The following is a 21,562-nucleotide window of genomic DNA, read 5'->3' as shown; positions in this document are numbered from 1 at the left end:
TGTAAATTCTGCATTTTGTGTCTAATTGGATGTCCCACTATAATCTCCAACTCAGTTTGTCCCAAAGTGAGTCAGTCTTTTCCACACTGACACTGACTGGGCCATACTGCCTTACTTTATTTATTGATGAATATGTTGTATCCCCATATTAGAATGTAAGTTTCTTGAGGGCAAAGACTGTCTCACTTGTATAATGGTATCCCTAGTGCCTAGCACATTAAGTAGGAGTTTAATAGTAAATGTTCATTGATTGATTGATTGATTGGTTCTTCCAAAGAGTACATTTCTTTTGATGGTACCACCATTCTTCCAGCATTTCCATCAAGAAACCTTGTTTATTGTTTATGACATATATAATCTGCACCAAGTACTGTCATTTATTCCCTTGAAATGTCTCTAAGATTAGTTCTTTCCCTTCTCTTCTCATGGGGACCACGCCATTCCAGGCCTCCATCATCTCATTCCAGGTTACTTAAACAGTCTCCTAAGTGGTCTTCCTAACTGTTCTGCTCTTCTACTTTCTTTTCTTCTCTTCCTTTAAGTTGTGATTAATACTTTTCCCTCTTGTGTCCTTTTTTTATCCCTTGATGGGATCCCGCTTTATTTTATTTCATTTTAACCCCAGTGAGGTAAAACATACATAACTAACATAGCCTTGAGAAGCCAGGGTCACCTCCATGCAAGAGTGAGGCACTGCCATAGGACTTTGTGGAGAACATCACATTTCAAATGAACAAGGTACAGAATGTGGCAACTCCCTAAAGGTTAGGAATTAGTGTCTTTTATAAGCACAACTATTTTAAAATAAGGAAATTTATTTGTTTTCAAAGTCAAAACTCCAAGATGCCAACAAAATAGTTTAATTTTTAAGGGTTAAATTTTCAAGTTAATACTTGGTACTGATTATAAAGTCTTACTAAAAATAATTCTACCAAAATTAAATGATTCAATGAAAAGTATCATAAAGGTACTGGAAAAAATGAACAACCTAGGTGAAAGTAGGTTGATCCCAGTACTAATGCTTCGAATTACATGCCTTATTCTTTCATAGTTTAAATACTTCATTAGCATATATGCCAACAATATATGAAGCAGAATTTTGTTAATACCATAAAATAAATGCAATTACCTGGGTATGTCTCCTTTTTTCTATTGAAGGGACTGGTCCCAGGAGTAGATCTCTCTTGCTGACTCTGTAACTTGTATGATAATTCACTTTCCTTTTCTGCTTATGTTAAAAATAAGCACAGTGTCATCGCATTAAAAGAGAAAGATTAAATCAATAATGGGGAAGAATGCTTAAATAAGACTTTAATTCTTTGTAATTGATAGTCCCTCTTTTTACTCCAACATATCTCTTCTTAATTCCCTTCAATAGTTACAACTCTAAGGAATTATATTGATGGTAATTTTAAAAATTGTGTTGTCCTATGTTTTCAAAGACATGACATCAGGGAAGTAATGACATGACTTGCAGTTGACTTTGATTTGAGTGAGAGAGGGCTGTGCAAGGTCACCAGCCTCACTTTCTCCTCCAGATCCATCTGGGTCCAGTGGCATGATATTCGTCAGGACGACTAAAGATGACCCAGGATGCAATGAGAGACCCCGGCCCTTTTAGGCTAAGGCCTTTTCAGGTTCTCACTTTGAGTGAGATAAGGCTCATTCAGTGAATAGGTCTCTAAGAAGTAAGTCAAGGAATATCTTTTTTTTTTTTTTTTTGCTTTTTGGAGGGCAGTTGGGGGTTAAGTGACTTGCCCAAGGTCACACAACTAGTTTTTTGTGTTGTGTCTGAGGTTAAATTTGAACTCAGGTCCTCCTGACTCCAGGGCTGGTGCTCTATTCACTGCACCACCTAGCCGCCCCAAGGGATAGCTCCTTTCATTAAAAATAATAATAATAGTCAAACCTGGAAGGGAAGACCCTCAGGGTTGCTGGTCAAAGGAGAAACAGTTGCTATTGACATTTACTCTGTGCCAGGAGGGCCCAAAATAAAGCTATTAAGTGGTGCTTGGGCTGGGACCTATTGTGGTCCCATCTGTGAGCTTCCGAGTGAAATAGGTTTAAGGTTTGGTCTTTGAAAAAAGAGGAAGGAAGGAATCTAGCCAGTAAACCCCGAGTTAACTGGGCAGCTTCCAGCCATCAAAATTTACCTTCCTTTGGAGAGGAGGGGAGGGAGAACAAAGCCAAAATATATCCACATGTGATGGAGACAATGCCATGCACATTGTAGCCATTGGATGCTTATTAAATAAACTAAACAATTAAAAAATCCCAGCCCCGAATAGTATGCACATTCAAATTAAGACATTCAAATTTAGATAACTGAGCATTCTAAGGGCTGGTAATGGGGATGAAATAGGCTGCATAATCCCAAAGAAATGCCATCATACTGGGTTTAAAAAAATGACTGCAAGGCAGTTCCAATGAGTACTTATAACCATTTTGAGCTATATAGCAATAATTTTTTTTTTAAATATTTTCCCCCCAATTACATGTAAAAACAATTTTTGACATTCAGGCTTTTTTTTATATTTTGAGTTCCAAATTCTCTTCTTCCTTTCCTCCCCTCCCCACTCCCTGAGACAGTAAGCAACCTGATATACTCATTTTGTGGAAGAAAACTCAAAGCAAAAAAAAAAAAAATAGGAGAGTGAAAATAGTATGCTTCAATCTCCATTCAGACTCCATCCGTTCCTTCTCTGGACATAGATAGCATTTTTTTCATCATAAGTCCTCTGGAATTGTCTTGGATCATTGTATTGCTGAGAATAGCTATCCTTCAGCTGATCATTGTATAATATTGCTGTTACTATGCACAATGTTCTGGTTCTGCTCACTTCACTCTTTATCAGTTCATGTAAGTCTTTCCAGTTATTTTCTGAAATCATCCTGCTCATCATTTCTTATAACAAAATTATATTCCATTACAATCATATACCGTAGCTTGTTCAGCCATTCAGTGGATGGACTTCCCTTCAATTTCTGTAGCAACAATTAATACACTATACTTCTAGTATTATGTTTAGCCTATTAATCTGAATGGGGAAAGCTAGGTGGCACCATAGTGCACAGTGCCAAGCCTGGAGTCAAAAAGACTTATCTTCCTGAGTTCAAGTTTGGACTCAGACATTTAACTATCTGTGTGACCCTGGGCAAGTCACTTAACCTTGTGTGCCCCAGTTTCTTCATCTGTAAAACAAACTGAAGAAGGAAGTGGCAAACCACTTCAGTATCTTTGCCAAGAAAACCCCAAATGGGTTCATGAAGAGCTGACAGCTAAAAAGTGACTGAACAGCATTAATCTGAATGAATAACAAAGGACCAAACTGAAATGCAGAACACATTTTCCGGAAGGACATGGCAGAGCTTTTCTTTATGTTAGGAGACAAAACTCATCAGGATGTTAAAATCTACAGCACAGATATAATCTATCCAAGTCTCCAATTATTCAATTGTGGTATACACAAAGGTTAGCTTACCAAAGCAGCCCACAAAGGGTATTTAACCCATGATGAAGATGGCATAGAATACTATTATTGCCACAGAACATACCCAGTATCACATTGTTTCCATTGCAGAATGTGTTCAGAGGCCTATTCAAGATGCCAAAAACAAATGTCCTAATGCAATAGAAGAGAGGATCTTCTTCAGTGACTTCCCTGGCTCCCTGTCATGAGGGAGGGGTTCAGATGTTGGGAAAGAAGAGAATGGAGAAGGGGAAGAAACACCAAAGGGCAGTTGCAGTCAGCCAAGGAGAAGTGGAGTGGTCATTCAGATAGGATGATAGTATTTAAAACTGAAAGGGATCATAAAGATAGAGAAAGAATGTGTGTAATTAAGCCTGTGAGTTTTGTTCTTCAGAAGGGCAGAGGTTAGGGAAGACAGGAAATGAGAGTCTCCTGCCATTGTAACTCTTCTCCACCCCCCCCCCCAAATCATCTTCCTTTTACTCCCCTTCCTTCCTTCCTTTAGTTCCAAGGGTTGGTTTGTCTGCTTCCAAACTCCTCTCCTGTTCTTTCATGGAAGAGAATGAATCCAAGACCCACTAAAGTCCCCAGATTCTTCTATCTCTGAAACCACTACATAGAATTAATATCTTTCCTAAGTTTTCATAGCTTGCCCAGTGGGAAACAGAACGGGAGTTGAAAGATTTCTTTGTACATCTTTTAGTGGGTATGGGAAGGTAAAGGTTTTAAAAAAGTTTTAAAAGTGGCTCTGTATATATACACCCATGCATTTCTGAGGAAAAAACAGAGTTAGGGGTGAGAGAGAAAGTGTGGTGACATTGCAAATGAGACCAACCTTGGGACCAGCGTAGCAGCAGTTTTTGAGAAAACAGATGAATGCTGAGAGATTGGGCTGAGTGCAGGGAGAGAAAGTGTGCCAAAGGGTCCTGGCAGAAGCAGATTCCATAAAGGTAAAAAAATAAAAATAAAAAGAGAGAATCCCTAGGGTGTCCCAGCTGGGGTGGCCATTCCAAAGGCCCATGTGTGAGTCAGATGGACCCAAGTCAGACACTGTAGTCATGTTCTCCTGTGCTCCTGTCAGTCATAGAAATGAGGACATGACATTTAAGGCTTACATGGTAATTAACTTTTTGTTTCACTTTAATTAAATCCCTTTCCACAATATCTCAGTAGGCATTAAATTACTGTATTCCTAAATTACCTGCAAAGAATTTACTTAATGGAGCAAAATGCCTGGTCCTGAGGCAGCTCTTTCTGTCTGGTGGAGCCATTTTCATTTGCATCTTTACACCAAAGCCCTTCAAGGAGGAAGCCTGTTTTTTTTCCATTGGAAAAACTTGTTCTATAACTTCAGATGGAAAAATAGGTGAAATGAGACATCTGATTTTGTTATGACACACAGGCTAATTGGTTTTATCTAAAGGGAGTGTTGAGCAAAAAGAGAGAAAAGAGGTGTTGGTCTGCCCGCCTATACTAACACAAAGACTAGTTGGGCCAGGATCTAGCCTCAGGTTCACTGGTTGGGAGAGAACCATAACTAATCCGGAGAAACAACCAGGCTTTGCACCTTCCATCAAAGGAAGCCAGCCAGGGGTGAGAGGACACAGGCTCACAGACAATGGGGATCTTCACATGAGTGGAGCAGACCTCCTTTTTATTGTCTAAGCTAAGGAAAATCTGAGACTCTGAAACTACTCCCCTTTACTCTTGAACCCCACAGAGTTTCCACATACTTTCTTAACAACTGGCTCTCTGGGGAAAAAATAGACATATATCCCACTGTTAAGTTTATAAGAAGGTAAGTGTCGGCAAGACTGGATTATAGTGTATACTCAAATGCCTCAGTCAGAATTTATACAAACCAATCACTGAAAACATTGCGGATGATTCTTCAGTCATAGCATGTGTCTGTAGCTGCTTTGAGAGATCATATTTACCTTCCTGATGAAATGAAGAGATCCTTTTTGCTGGGTATGCATGTGGTCCTGAGGTGTGCTTCCCCTGACCTTCCCTTCCATCTTCCAGCATATCTGCATTGATAAGGAGAAAAGCCAGGTTACCCGGCATCTTCTCCTCTTTGGCCCAGTCCATCCAGAACATTTTCCACACTGCTGACTTGTACTTTCTACCTTCTTTGATGTCTGCTTTCATTGCCTCATCCCAACAGCTAAATGAACTTTCCTGTCTGTGCTTCCTCTATCTGAGAAAACTTTGCCCTCTAATCTCCTTTCCCGTGACCTTATGGAACCTCATCAAAACTACACCAGAGCTTCTTTGTTTTGATAGCTCACCCTGGCACACATCAGGGCCAGTCACAAATGAGAAGGACAACAGTCATCCCTCTAATACCTGCCTCTCAGGACTGCTGGAAGAGGATAATGCAAGTGAGTGCCATGTTAATGTCATGAGGCTGTACTTGAGTCAGGAGGACCCAAATTCAAATCCTGCCTCAGATGTTTGACCTTGGACAAATCATTTAATTTCTCTCAGCTTCATTTTCCCCATATGTAAAATGGGGATATAACCATACTCTCTATCACAGCATTGTTACAAGGATCCCATGAGATGACATCATCTGAAGGTCTCTACGAGCCTTTGAGCACTATATAAATGCTAGCTAATAGTAATATCATGCCAACTATTATTATCCCTTCCTCTTTCAGGAGTTGGTTGGGAAAATTACAATATCTAAGAGTATTTATGCTTTAGGAACTGTTAAAGACAGTCCCATCTGGGCTCATAAGCAAATCCATTTAAATTGATAAGTTAAATAAAGTTATCAAGAGAGATGTTATGAAGGTAGAACTGACAAGATTTGACTGATGGGAAGTGGTTGGGGGCAGAAGGGAGGAGTGAGGAATCGAGGATTCTGTCTGGGCTATGAGCCTTGGATGACTGGGACAACAGTGGTACCCTCGGCAATAGTAAGAAAGGATGATGTTGGGGAAAACATGAGTTCAGTTTTGGACATGGTGAATTTAAGGCAGGAGAGGACTAGAACAATCTCAAAGCAGCTCACAAGCGCTTTTTCAATTTTCAGTGTGAGCATTGGGAATAAGATTCGAGACTAGATTTATTGTTCTGTTGGTTGCCTAGAATTAAGATAGTTATAGAGAACACATAACTGATGCAAATTAAACTTAACAGTGGGATATGTGTCTATTTTTTCCCCAGAGAGTCAGTTGTTAAATATATACCAGCATACTCTTGGTTTAAGATGTCTATGGGATAGCCAGTTCAAGATATTCAATAGGCAGTTGGAGATGTGAGATTAAAGGTCAGGACAGAATTTGAGGCTAGATAAATAGGTCTGAGAATCATCTGCATAAAGATGGTAATGAATTCATGGAAACTGATGAGGTCACCAAGCAAAGCAGTAGAGAAGAAAAAGAGGGCCCACCCAGAATAGAGAATTAGGGGACACCCACAGCTAGTGGGTCACATCTTTCCTGCTTTGGGGCTAGACTCCTTGGAAAGGCTGTCTGTAATAGGTGCCTCCACTTTCTCACCTCTCAGTCCCCCCTAAAATCTGACTTCCCATCTCATCCTCTCAATGATTTCCAAATCCAGTGGCCTTTTTTCAACCCTTATTCTTGATTTCTTTGCAGCCTTTGACACTTGATCATCCTCTTCTCCTCGATACTTGTTTCTCTCCAGATTATTGGTACACCGCTGTCTCCTGGTTCTCCTCTTACCCATCTGATCACCCCTTCACAGTCTTCTTTGCTAGAACCTCATTCAGGTCACATCTGATAACCAACCATAAGTGCTCCACAGGGATCTTTCCTGAACCCTCTTCTTCCTCTATACTACTTCACTTGGTGATCTCATTAACTCCCACAAATTTAATTATCATCTCTAGGCTGACGATTCTCAAACCTACTTTACAGCCTCTCTCAAATGTACCTTCTTCTCTCCTCTAACACTGTCCCCACCCTGGTGCAGGCCATCATCACCTCACATCCGGACTGTTTCCATAGCCTGCTGCTGGGTCTGCCTCCATCTAGCTGCCAAAGTTCAACCATGCTCTCCATCCCCCTTTCAATAAACTCCAATGGCTATCACCTCTAGGATCAGATACAAAATCCTCTGTTTGGCATTCAAAGTACTTCATAACCTACTCCTCCCCCCAATTCTATTCTTCTTACAATTTACTCCCCTCCACTATTCTTTGATCCAAAGATATGGCCATGATTTTCCATGAACAAGACACTCCATCTCTGGGCTGTGGGCATTTTTTTTGCCTGTCTTTCATGCCTATAATGCACTCCCTCCTTATCACCATCTCGTGGCTTCCCTAGCTTCCCTTAATTTCCAGCTAAAATCCTACCTTCTACAACCTTTCTGATTCCCTATTGATTCCAGTACCTTCCCTCTGTTAATTATTTCCTATTTATCCAATATATAACTTGTTTGTACATATTTGCTTATTGCTTCTACTATTAAATTGGGAGCCTCTCCAGGGCAGGAACCGTATTTTTGCCCTTTTTTTGTATCCTCAGCTCTTAGCACAGTGCCTGGCTTGTAATGGCTGTTTAAGAAATGTTTACTGACTGACAGTCTCTCTCTTACCAGATATTTTCTTTTGTTGAAGAGGCTCTGGGGAAGGCCTAGTTTTTGGTGAAACATCTTTCCATGCTGGAGTTGAACGGACTTCTTTTGTGTCCTTTAAGAAATCATCTATGCTTATCTCTAAATAGATTTAAAAAGAGATGTAATTCAGTACTTTACAAGGTCCATGACTTCATTGATGAAGAGACTTGCTGGGGCCATATAACTCCAATCCCTCCTTGCCTTAGTAGACAGGCTTCATGAGTTACTGTTGCCTAAACAATTATTTCAATCATAATTTATCAGTTACATCTGGAGAGCTTCTATGCTTTGTCTTCCTGAATGTACTTAATTTCTTTGATCTGTGTAACACTTGATTTTGTGTTTTTCTTATCACCACCTCCTAGATTATATATCTGTAGGTGTTCTACAGAAATAATCTTACCAATTTATCATCGAAACATGAATGACACCACTGGCTGAAGACCAGGAGTAGTTACAAAATCCTAATGTCTGAAGGAATCTAAAGCTAGACATCTTTTAAGATTCTAATCCCCTTGACTAGAATGTACTTGTCTGAAGCAGTATTTCTGTTCTTAAAACACTATAATGAAAGGAGAGAGTCCAGATATGAGAGGTAATAGTTTCACTCTACTCTGCCTTTGTCAAAATTCATTTCAAGAATCTACATTTTAAGAGGGTATTTGAAACCATGCCATATAAAGTACATTTGAAGGAATTAGGGCTATCCATGTCATGAAAAGACTTGGTGAGAGCATCTTGGTTGTCATCAAGTATTTGAAGGACTGTTTTATGGAACAGGATTTAGGTACACTGTATCCTTAGAGAACAGACCTAAAATCAGTGGGTGCAATTTATGGGTTGGCAGATTTTAGCTCAATATAGCTCTGATTTAGGCATAAAACAGAGCTACTATTGAAAAGTGAAATTGGCTGCCTCAAGAGGTATTGAATTCCCCTTCATAGAAAGCATTCAAGCAGAAAGACACTGAGATGTTAGATAGGAGATTTACACATCCAGGAGGGAATTAACTAACTGACCTCTACATTATCTAACATGTTTAAGATTTTGTGAAACTGACAAGCCTAGGTCTAGAATAGAGTTCTAGTTATCTACCTTTTTCATAGGTTGCATAAGCTCTTTGATGAAAAGAACTTCACTTTTATCTTCTGCTCTCCCCACCAAAAATAGTGGTTAGTGGATTAATTAGAAGGGAATAAACTATTCAAGGGAAAAGCCACTACTTTTTGTTCACTTTTTTCATTATTAGTTAACAAAAGCACTATACCTTTCATTCATTTTAATTTCTAGGCCTTTTTCTGCCACCCTTACCTGTAAATGAATTTCAGAATTCTACCATTGTACTTCCCTACTTACCAATTACTTTGTCTAAGTCTAACTGTTGTATTAGACTTGTAAATGAGATGATCACATCTGAAAGTCTTGAAGGTTCTTCTTTATCAGCTGTGATAAAGAAAAGGGAAGTTGGTATTGTCAGAGATGAAACAAAATTATTTGCTGATTATCTACAAACCTCCTTCTAATTTCTATGTGAAAGCATTGGCCCCTATGAAGCTGCATTACTTGTATTTTTTTTATGAAACCAACTAATGATGTAAAATTCAGTCAGCTCCTAGTACATGTTCCCAGTTTTGTTTTTATTTTGTGAAATTTAGGGTTCATAAAAGAGCAGTCAGAGTCATAAGTCAGTAGCTGAATACAAAGGCCACAGAACAAGAGGAAAGGGAAGGAAAAGTATCCAGTTTCTATTAGCCAAGTTGTGCAATGTAAAGTAAGAACCATATACATACAGGGGCACCAAATATGATAACATAACAGATGGTTTAAGGGAAATTTTGAAGACTGTTCTTTTCAGTGACAGAAGAAAAAAGCCCTCATGAAATTTCAGGAGACTTTAGTGTGGAGTGGAAGCACACAAAGAAAAAAAGAAAAAGAATGAGCATATATTTTAATTGTGAATTCATTGGTTCTACACATTTGGCAATCAAGGAATTGGTTTGGAGATTAAGGTTTTAGCTGACCCATTTTATGCCTCTCCAACATAGGACAATGAAATTAAGGCCTTACATTAATTGTGTGGAAGGGTCAGAAGAATTTGGTAAATTAGCACAAGAGGATGTAAGTCTGTCTTCCTTACACAGGAGACCAAAGGATGGCTTAACTCCGATTTCAGTTGGAAAGCAAGCTTGGCAAACATGATTTCTAAATTTTCTATTTGTATTCATTATCATCCTTTACATGTTTAATTGGTTAAATATAGATTTTGGTAGCTTATATAATGTGTTAGAAATTTGGATTTGAAAATATCAAAATTGAATATACTTCATCATTTGAAGTTTAGATTAACAGTGATAAAGGTAAAGATAGACAAAAATCTATCAATAGCCTTTGATGGGTATGAGTGTCCCACTTCAAAGTTGGTACTTATTGCATTGATGCCATTCTCTGTGGTAGATTTCTAGATGCATCCACAATGAACTATTAAATTTCAAGATAACAACATAGAAGAGCCATTCCATATGAATGATCTGAACACCTACACTTGGAAGGCAATGGAATTCTTTGATAGGAAAAAAAAAAACCTAAAAACTTAACATATCTACTATGAAAACTTTGGAGAAGGATCAGGTATTTTTCCCCATTGTTTGTCAACTGATTTCTTTTCTCCTCTCAAATATCCATTCATAGTGCCTCTGTTATTTCAAAATTGTAAATAGATGATATTCTGTGCTAATACATCACCTAAAACCCATCAAAAATGGCTATATTCACTTTTTCTTTCAATGTTTGCTAGGCTATCAAACCCAAGAGAGCAGTATTGTGGACTCAGAGGGAGTCTGGGAAAGAGAACCCTTGTCAAATTTCCTCTTATTTTTCTAAGGATATTCCAAACCAAAGGAAAATATCATGGTTTAACAAAAAATAAGATCGGTGCTCATTTATGCACCAATAATCTTCTACTTAATACATTTTAAAACTGAAATTTTATTAATATCATACTTGATATTTATTGTGTCAGATTGACTATCTTGCTTTTCCAGCTCTGGCAAAAGGCTTTGGCCTTCAAACTCACCCATTTTCTCTGCTACAAGAAATATCCATTCTTAGTTCAACAGGAATGGGGGAAAATCCCTATCTAAACATATCTACTGTGAAAACTGTAGAGAAGGATTAGGTATTTCACCCCTCATTCATCAATTGGTTTATTTTCTCAAAATCTATAACAAGTGCCCAGCCATGATCTTTCCAATATTTCTAAATTGTGAATAGATGATATTCTATTAATTCTATGAATCACCTAAAACAGGTATATTCACTGTTTTCTTCCAAGATTTCCTAGGCTTTCAGACACAAAGCAAATCTACGAGAGCAGTACTGGAAGAAAGATTTTCACCTGTGATAAGTGGACTCAATAGATAGTTGTACCTGGAAAAGAACCATTGTCAAGTTTCCTTCTCTTGTCAAGTTTCCTTCTATCTTTCTAAAGCTGTTCCAAACCAAAGGAAAATATTAGAGTTTAACAAAAGATAAGATTGGTACTAATTTATGTACCAAAGAACAAATTTCTTTAGCTTAATATATTTTAAACTATTTAGAATTTTATTGATATCATACTTACTGATTGTGTCAAGCTGAATGTCTTGCCTTTCCAACTCTGGACTTTGGTCTTCAGCCTCACCATCTATTTCCTCATCTACAAGAAACAGCTACTCTGTTAATTTAATAGGAGAAAAAAATCCTATCTAAATTCACTGTGAAATCTGTGGGGAGGAATGAAATGTTTTCCTGCTCATTTATCAACTGATTATTTTCTTCTCTTAAAATCTGTAACTGAGTACTTGGTCACAAGACCCTCTAATATTTCCAAGTTGCAAATATTAAATTCTATGCGTCGTGATTCATCAGCATAGAACAAAGTGTTCTGAGGGAACAAAATATAGATATAAGTACTAAGATGGATTATTTTCTTTTTCATTCAAGTTTCTTTCTTTTTTAGTTCTAGATTTCTCTCCTTACCTCCTCCCATGCTCCCTCCATTTAAAAGGCAAGAAATGTAAAACGCATTACAAATATAAAATCATGCAAGAAAAATTCATCAATAGCCATGTTCCACTTCCCACCTCTCCCCCTGCCAAAAAAAAAAGAAAAAGAAAGGAAAAAAATATGCTTCAATCTGTATCCTGAACTCATCAATTCTCTGTCTGGAGGTGGTTAACATTATGCATAATGAATCCTTTGGAACTGTGATAGGTCATTGTATTGGTCAGTCACTAAGTCTTTCACAGTTGAATAGCTTTAAAATATCACTGTCATTGTGTTAATTGTTCTTCTGGTTCTATTGACTTTACTTTGCATCAGGTTTTCCTGAAGCCATTTCCTTCAGTATTTCTTATAGCACAATAGTATTCTATCACATTCATGTACCATAACTTATTCAGCCATTTCCCATATGATGAGCATCCTCTCAGCTTCCAATTCTTTGCAATCACAAAAAGGCTGATATAAATATTTTGTATGTGAGTTCTTTTCCTTTTTTCTTTGACCTCTCTGGGGTATAGACCTAGTAGTGGTATCACTGGGTCAAAGGGTATGCACAGTTTTATAACTCTTTGGGCAGAGTTCCAGACTGTTCTCCAGAGTGTTTGGTGCAGTTCACAACTCTACCAAGAGTGTTCCCCGCATTGTCTCTTCCGGCATTTGTCATTTTCTTTTTCTGTTACCTTAGCCAATCTAATTGGTATGAGGTGGCATTTCAGGGTGTTTTAATTTGCATTTCCCTAATTACTAGTGAATTAGAACATTTTTTTCATATGACAATTAATAGCTTTGATTTCTTCCTCTGAAAACTGCTTGCTCGTATCCCTTGAGAATTATACACTGGGGAATGGATCTATTTCCTATAAATTTGGTTCATTTCCTATAGATTTGAGAAATGAGACCTTTATCAGAGAAACCTGCTGCAGATTTTCTCCTCATTTTCCTACTTTTCTTCTCATTTTAGCTGTATTGTTTTGTTCAATTAGACGTCTTTAATATACTTTGTGGAATGGATCTCATTACTTTATAGTCATGATTGGGAAGCAAACCTATTTGAAAATTCCATTTTTGTCTTTAAAGTCAAAGGTAAAGTGTAATAACTTTTTTTTAAATCAAGCATATACATATATATATATATATATATATATGCACAAACCAAAGGAAAAACTCCCCTTACTGAATATACTTTTTAAGAACATTAAATGATTGGTGAATATTGTACTAATCACTGAATATGTCACCTTAGGCAGTGTACCTTGTTTGACCTTGAGCTAGAACCCTTGACTAAATCTAGATCCACAGTCTTCCCTTTAAGGCTTCTATAACTACAAAATTAGAAGTTTGTAATCTATTCAACAGAGAAAACCTATTTTAAAATATATCCTGTAAAAATTTTAGAAAAATGTAGAAACAGTCTATCCTTACATTAAATTGTGGGTCTATGACAATGAAGCACAACTGAGCCTAGTAGATAGCTTAACAATAAAGTAATGAAGATTTTCAAAGGTAGCTTGTGGAGTGACCCTGATTATAGTCAACAATTGAGGAACAGTCACATTTCTTTTCTACTCTTTTCAGGGCATTTTTCATCAAGGTAAACCTTAAAGATTAAAATTCCTATTTATGAATCAGAGAACTCCTGAATTTTAAAGTATTTAAAAAATATTTGTTAATTGTTAGTATTAACTACATCATTTTGAGCAAACTCACTTGTTTGGTCTTTATGTAGGTCTTTAGAGTTTGTCTGCAGATCTCCAGGCAAAGAACTTCTGTCTTTGACCTTTCCATTTTCCTGAACTACAAACGAGATGCTTTTAGCTCACTCAACAGAGGGAAAGTATTTCAACATAACTATTCTGGAAAAGGCTGAGACAGTTATTTTCTCATTTTATTAGTTGTTTACCCTTCTGAAAACATACAATTGAACACCCAATAAGGTCCATCCTAACTTTTTTAAAATTACAAATATATATGATGATAGATAGATAGCATGGAGCCAAAATTGGAATCAGAAAGACATGGGTTCTATTCTTGCCTCTGCCTAGTATTGGCTGAAGAGGTGGGAGGGAATAAGCATTTGTTAAGCCCCTCCAATGTACCAGGTACTACACTGAGCACTTTGCAGATAGTATCTCATCTGATTTTCACAATAGGACCCTGTGAGGTACGTGCTCTCCCCACTGCACAGTTGAGGAAATTGAGGCAGACAGAGGTTAAGTGAATTACAAGGATCATAAAACCAGTAAGTATCTGAGACCGAATTTATACTCAGATCTCCTGGACTCTCGGCATAGTGATCCATATATCCACTGGGCCACCAGGATGCCTTGGTCCATGAAGCTGCTTCTGTAGCACTACCTCTCAGTGCCCTAGGCAACTGTCTGACATTCCAAGTTCTACAACAGTTATGGCTCTGTCCTGCTAGAGGGAGCTTCCTCAACAGGGATCCTGTAAATCTATGCATAAAATCATAGGGATAGACAAAAGGAAAAAAAAAAGATGATAATACATGATCGAGCATGCAAGTTTTGAAGACAATCCCAATAATGAACATTTTCCTACATGGCTGAGTCTGATGACTTTCTGGCCCTACCTGAGGGACATAAAGGATTCCCAATTTTCTATTTTTTTCTAGGTTATCAAAAGGCCAAGGCAAACCTTAAAGATAAAACAATGATAAGGCTTTGACAAATTTATAAGCTAAAAAACAAATTTTCTTTTAATATAATTTTAAAACATTAACTAGTGTTATACCTACTGATTGGATCAGCTTGGCTTGGAGATAGGTCAGGCAAAGTAATTTTCTTCTCAACATCATCCTCTTCGGGCACTACAAGATTAGGTACTTTGAGTCAATTCAATAATAAAAAAAAACTAAACAGACCTACAGTGAAAATTATATAAATGGATGAGACATTCCTTTTTAAATCAATTTGTTCATTTTCTTTTTTGAAAATATAAACGTCAGTACCCAGGAAGGTTCCTTCTGATCATTTCAATATGAGTAGATGACTGTGTTGTAAGCATATTGACAATGCAGACTGAGCATAGAGGGTTTGACACTTAAGTAAAGAGAAGGATTTTCATGAATCTGATGAAATCATATAGCAAAAGTTGGAGGATTTTCTATTCTAGTGAAAATATATCTAGACATCTATTGGAGTTCTGTCTCTGCCCAAAGCAGAGCAACCAATAAGCTTTGGCCCTTCCTTACTGATAACATCATTTTTCAGAATATGAAGGGAAGTGATGAGCAAAACAGTTATTCTGGACCTGATTCTAAACAAGGACTAGTTACTGAAACAGCAGTGATGAGGATGCCTGGAGGGGAAGTCTCTACTCTGATCTTGGTTTTCATAACAGAAGGGAGAAAAGTATACTCTGATAATGTACCATAAATTTTTAGAGAATAGATTCTCAAGAGTTCAAAGAAAGGCCTTCTAGAATTCCCTGGAAAATCTATAAGAGGAATGGAACCAAGATGGTGGAGTAGAGGCAGCAACCCAGCTGAACTCTCCCAACATTCCCCTCCAAACAACTTTAATATAATTCCTCAAACCGAGTTCTGGAGGAGCAGAGCCAACGCAAGGTCAGGATGAGATATCTTTCCACCCTAAGACAACTTTAGGAGGTTGGCAAGAGATGTGTGTGGTGGGGTAGGGGCCAGCCCAGAGCACACACTGAGGTGATACCATCCATGGACCTTGGAGGTAGCTGTAACAGGAGTAGCTTCAGGAGCTCTCAGCTCAGAGATGGTAAGGGCGGGGTCACACAAGTCGTCAGAAAAAGATTACAGTGGGACTCTTTCCTGGCACTCTGTTGCCCATACAAAGTCCTAGCCTGAAGTTCTGCATCTCAATTCTGGGTTTCAGTTGCAGGGAGGAGAAGATCACTTACAGTTGATCATCAGGGATCAGGGGCCCTGCTGGTAGCTCCAAAACAGAATGGAGCACTTATGCTTGCAGGAAAGCAGGGGATCTGTTCACAGTTCCAAGGCATGGAGGAACACCGACACTTGAGGCCAAGGGGAGTAAGGGCCATTCCTAGGGGTAAAGATCTGAGCACAGACTAGAAGAGCAGTGACCACACCTCTCCCAGGATCATACCACCTTGGAAACACCAAAAACTTGGAGACCCCAAAGTAGCTCTGAAAATAGTAGCAAAAAAAAAGCCTGAAGCTTGGGACAGTGACTCCCTTACCCTTAGGTGAGCAGAGCACAACTTTTATGTTTTTGCTTTTTTTTGGAGGAAGGGAGGCAAGGCAATTGGGGTTAAGTGACTTATCCAAGGTCACACAACTAGTAAGTGTTAAGTGTCTGAGACTGGATTTGAACTCAGGTCCTCCTGACTCCAGGGCCAGTACTCTATTCACTGCACCACCTAGCCACCCCTCAAGGAGCTTACCTTCTTTTTTTATTTGTTTGTTTTTGTCTTTTGGAGGGGAGAAGGCAGGGCAATTGGGGTTAACTGACTTAGCCAAAGTCACATAGCTAGCAAGTATTAAGTATCTGAGGTCTGGATTTGAACTCAGGTCCTCCTGACTCCAGGGTCAGTGCTCTCTATTCACTGTGCCACCTAGCAGAGCACAACTTTAACAATAAAGTTCAAAGTCAAGAAATATGTTGGGAAAACAAGCAAACAACAACAACAAAAAAAGAACTTGATCATAAAAAGTAAATACAGTGGTAGGGAAGATCAAGACACAAACTCAAAGACAATAGCATAAAACTGCCAGAAGCGAAACCTCAAAGAAAAATTCAAATTAGACACAAGCCCAACATGAATTCCTAGAAGAGTTAAAGAAAGAGATAAGAGTGGTAGAGGAAAAATTGGAAAAAGAAATGAGAGTGATGTGAGAAAATTATGAAAAGAAAATTAATAGCTCAGCAAAAGAGTCACAAAAAAAATATTGAATAAAATAACACTTCAAAAAACAGAACTGGCCAAGTGGTAAAAGAAGCATAATAATTCATTAAATAACTACTCCTTAAAAAGCAGAATTGGCCAAATGGAATAAAGAAGTACACAAATTAACTGAAGAAGGAATTCCTTAAAAATTAGAATTGGGCAAGTAGAACCTAATGAATCCATGAGACATAAAGAAACAGTGAAACAAAGTTGAAAGACTGAAAAAATAGAAGAAAATATGAATATCTCACAGAAAAACAACTACCTGGAATACAGATGAAGGAGAGATAATTTAAGAATTATTAGATTACTGGAAAATCAAGACCAAAGAAAGAGCTTAGACATCGTATCTCAAGGAAAACTTCCCCAATATTTTAGATCCTGATGGTAAAATAGAAATACAAAGAATCCACTGATACTGTTCTAAAAGAGATACAAAAAGATGAAAAATTTCAGTAATATTATAGCCAAATTCCAGAGCTCCAAGGTCAAGGAGAAAATACTGCAAACAGCCAGAAAGAAACCATTCACATATTATCAAGCCACAGTCATCATCACACAAGATTTAGCAGCTTCCACCCTTAAAGAAGCATAGGGCTGGGGCGGCCAGGTAGCACAGCAAGTAAGAGCACCGGCTCCAGTGTTGAGAAGACCTGGAGATCGAATCCCGGGCTCAGACACTTAGCACCCACCCAGAAACACCTGGCCTTGTAACCTTGAGCAAGTTACTTAACCCCAATTGCTTAGGGGCGGCCAGGTGGCTCAGCGAGTAAGAGCACCAGCTCCAGTGTCGGGATGACCTGGATCAAATCTGGGCTCAGATACTCAGCACCACACCCAGAAATAATAACTGGCCGTGTAACCTTGAGCAAGTTACTTAACCCCAATTGCTTAAAAATAAAAAAAAAAAAGAAGCATAGGGCTTGAAATAAAATATTCCAGAAAGAAAAGGAACTGAGTATGATCCTTCAGAGGGAAAAAAGAACATTAAGTGAAATAGAGGACTTTTAAGCATTTCTGATGAAAAAATCAGAGCTGAATAGAAAATATGACATCCAAACATAAGACGCAAGAGAAGCATAAAAAGGTAAACATGAAAGAAAATTCAGAAGCAACTCACTAAGGTTAAATGTTTACAATTTATGAGAAGGAGTACATATAACTCCAAAGAACTTTATCATTACTAGGGCAGTTAGAAGGAGAATATAGAAGGTATGGGTTTAAGTTGATTATGTTGGTATGATCTAAAAAAGTGGGAAAGAAATCCCTATAGTGGAGGGGAAAATAGGAGCAGTGATAAGCAATGCTTAAACCTTGCTCTTGTTAAAATTGGTTCAAAGAGGGAAGAATACATATATGTAAAAATATATATGTATGCATATATATATGTGTATGTATATTCTCAGTTGTGGATAAGAGAAAAGTGGGGTAGGAGGGAGGGGAGTGATAGGTATTTTTGAAGAGGAGTTGAGTAAAAAGAAAGGGAGAAGGAGAAACATAAGAAAATAGGGTGGAGGGAAATTAGTCATCATGACATTATAAGGCAGGGGTGGCAATCCAGACAAAGCAAAAGCAAAAATAGACCTAATTAAAAGAGATAATCAAGGAAACTACATTTTGCTCAAGGGTACCATGGACAATGAAATAATATCAAAAAATTTTACAGCAAATTTCTCTGATAAAGGCCTCATTTCTCAAATTATAAGGAACTAAGTCAACTTTATAAATATTAGAAATATTCCCCAATTGATAAATGGTCAAAGGATATAAGCAGGCAGTTTTCAGAAGACATCAAAACCATTTATAATCATGTGAAAAAATGCTCTAAATCACTATTATTTAGAAAAATGCAGATTAAAACAACTCTGAGATATTACCTCATACCTATCAGAACTGACATGCTGGAGGGAATGTTGAAAAATAGACACAAAGGGGCAGCTAGGTGGTGCAGTGAATAGAGTACCGGCCCTGGAGTCAGGAGGACCTGAGTTCAAATTCGACCTCAGACACGTAACACAAAAACTAGCCGTGTGACCTTGGGCAAGTCATTTAACCCCAAATGCCCTACCTTCCCCCCTCCAAAAAGCAAAAAAAAGAAAAATAGACACATGAAAATGGGGGAAAATTTCAAAGTATGTCCAAAGGACTATAAAACTGGGCATTCCTTTCAGCCCATCAATACCATCACTAGATCTGTACCCCAAAGGGATCAAAGAAAAAGGAAAAATATCTATATGTACAAAAACATTTATATCAGTATTTTTGTGATGACAAAGAATTGGAAATGGAGAGGATATCCATCAATTGAGGAGTGGCAGAAAAAGTTGCGGTATATGATGGTGATGGAATACTATTATACTACAAGAAATGGTAAGGGGGACAGTTTTAGAAAAACCTGGGAAGATTTATATGAACTGATGCAAAGTGAAATGAGAAGAACTAGGAGATCATTGTCCACAGTAACAGCAATATTGTAAGGTGATCAACTGTGAAAGACAGCTACTCTGATCAATACAATAATCCAAAACAATCCGAACACTATGGCCAGGCCTCAATGTATGACTGACTTAAATCTGCACTAAATTTTTAGGGCACCTTAAAACTGCACTAAATCTTTTAAGGATAGGTACATGGCAGAGTGGATAGAATGCCAGGCCTGAAGTCAGGAAGTCTCATCTTTCTGAATTAAAATCTAACCTTAGACACTATCAATTGTACAACCCTAAACAAGTCATTTTAACCCTGTTTCCCTTAGTTCCTCATCTATTAAATGAACTGGAGAAGGAAATGGCAACCCCCTCCAATATTTCTGTCAAGAAAACTCCAAATGGGGTCATGAAGAGTAAGACATGACTGAAATGACTTTAAATAACAACAAAAGCTGCCCCAAGAATATAAACATAGTAGAACACCTGTCTCATTCTGGACAGTTTCTTAATTAGATAGTTTGGGAGTGGGATAAATGTCATACCACATTATTTACTCATATGGAGTCCATTAAAATCCCCTGGGTTTTCCTTCACAAATCATATGCTATACCTTCCTCATCTTGTACTGGTGGAATTGATTTTTTGACTACATTTAGCCCCATTAAGTAGCGTCTTAATAGATTTAGCTTAATGATGCTAGCCAATAAAGACCTTTGTGGATCTTGGCTCTTATCACCCTATGTTTCAGCTTTCCCTCCTAGATTTGTACGATGTGTAAATCTGACAAGCATGCCATCTGTGCCTTCATCCACATTCACACTGAGCCATTAATGCCTACTCTGGTCATTTAAACAATTCTGAGTACAAATGTCTAGTCCACATCTCTCCCTCCTGTCCACAAGGATAGCATTAGGAACATTTGCCAAATGCATTGTTAAAATCTGACTCACTATATTTTTTAGCACTCTCCTTATCTATGCTTCATTTAGTCTATTAGAAAGGGGGATTTGTCTATCATGATCCATCATTGATGAAGTCTTGCTGCCTACTTTCCTTTTCAAGACATTCCTTAACTATCTTCCTAAAAATATGTTCTAGTGTTTTGTCAGAAATAGAAGTTTACCTTTAGAGTTTACAAATTCCTCCCTTCCCTTCAGTCAGTCCCCATAGTGCCACATTTTCGAAAGAACACAGTAAAGGTGGAGAGTATCCAGAAGGGGTAACCAAGAAAGTGACCAAGAAGGTGACAGTCCTCAAAGTCATATCATAGATAATCAGTTGAAAGAACTGGGGAGATTAAGCCTGAAGAAAGGAAGACTTACAGGAGGATAGGATACCTTTCTTCAAATATTTGAAGGCCTGATAATGGAAGAGAAACAACTTGCTGGAGCAACAGCAGAAGTTTGAAGAGAGGCAAATTAAAACTTTACAAGGAAAAGTTTCCTAACAACTAGAACTCTCCAAAAGTCAAATTAGGTATTCAAGTAAAGGTGGAATAGATGTCATAGATGGGATCCTTATCTAGTTGACTAGATGGCTTGTAAAACAGTTTCTTCTTCTGAAATTCTATGAATCTGTAATTTAATTTCATTATAATTTAATCTCATTTATTCATAATTTTTATTCTGATATTCCTAAGATATTCAAAATCAGAGACAAAACAAAGATTAAAAATCTTCCCCAAAAATCACCAAAATATGCCCTTGATTAATATAAAATTAATACATAGTTTAAAGACTTTTAATATTATTGTACTTACAACTGATAATTTCTATTTGGTCATCCTCACTTGCTTGAGCTTCCCTTCTATTGTTTGGTGCCAATTCTAGATCCATAGAGAAAGGACTTCCATCATTATCTTTAACAATGTCCTGATCTATAAAATTATTAATAATAATTAATATGTATATAGCATTTCAAAATTTGGAAAGAATTTTACAAACATCTCATTTGACCTTCACAACAACACTATGAAGTAAGTGCTACAAAATTTATAATCTTAATTTTATAGCTAGGGAAACAGGCTCAGAGAGGCTAAGGAACTTGCCCAATATCACACAGCTAATTAAGCTGAGGAAGGCTCTTAACTCAAGTCTTCCTGACTTATATCCATTCCTCTGTCCA

General features: G+C 37.7%; 1 protein-coding gene across 1 annotated transcript in view; it reads right to left on the bottom strand.

Moving 5' to 3' along the window:
• The window catches only part of CCDC7 (coiled-coil domain containing 7), a 172,200-nt gene that overhangs the window by 4,693 nt on the left and 145,945 nt on the right, over positions 1-21,562 (bottom strand). The window contains exons 19-27 of the mRNA XM_069086464.1: positions 21,198-21,263; positions 14,860-14,931; positions 13,812-13,898; positions 11,683-11,757; positions 9,420-9,506; positions 8,043-8,162; positions 5,408-5,500; positions 4,672-4,818; positions 1,130-1,225 (exon numbers count right to left, since the gene is read on the bottom strand). Coding sequence (XP_068942565.1) covers positions 1,130-1,225; positions 4,672-4,818; positions 5,408-5,500; positions 8,043-8,162; positions 9,420-9,506; positions 11,683-11,757; positions 13,812-13,898; positions 14,860-14,931; positions 21,198-21,263 — 843 coding nt within the window. The remainder of the gene's footprint in view (positions 1-1,129; positions 1,226-4,671; positions 4,819-5,407; positions 5,501-8,042; positions 8,163-9,419; positions 9,507-11,682; positions 11,758-13,811; positions 13,899-14,859; positions 14,932-21,197; positions 21,264-21,562) is intronic.

This window comes from Petaurus breviceps, unplaced genomic scaffold (genome assembly GCF_028583685.1).
Source record: "Petaurus breviceps papuanus isolate PSGF00001 unplaced genomic scaffold, PetGlider_PUasm1.0 178, whole genome shotgun sequence".
Classification (NCBI taxonomy): Eukaryota; Metazoa; Chordata; class Mammalia; order Diprotodontia; family Petauridae; genus Petaurus; species Petaurus breviceps.
The sequence above is the reverse complement of the archived record's forward strand: the minus strand, read 5'-3'. Positions and strand labels throughout refer to the sequence as shown.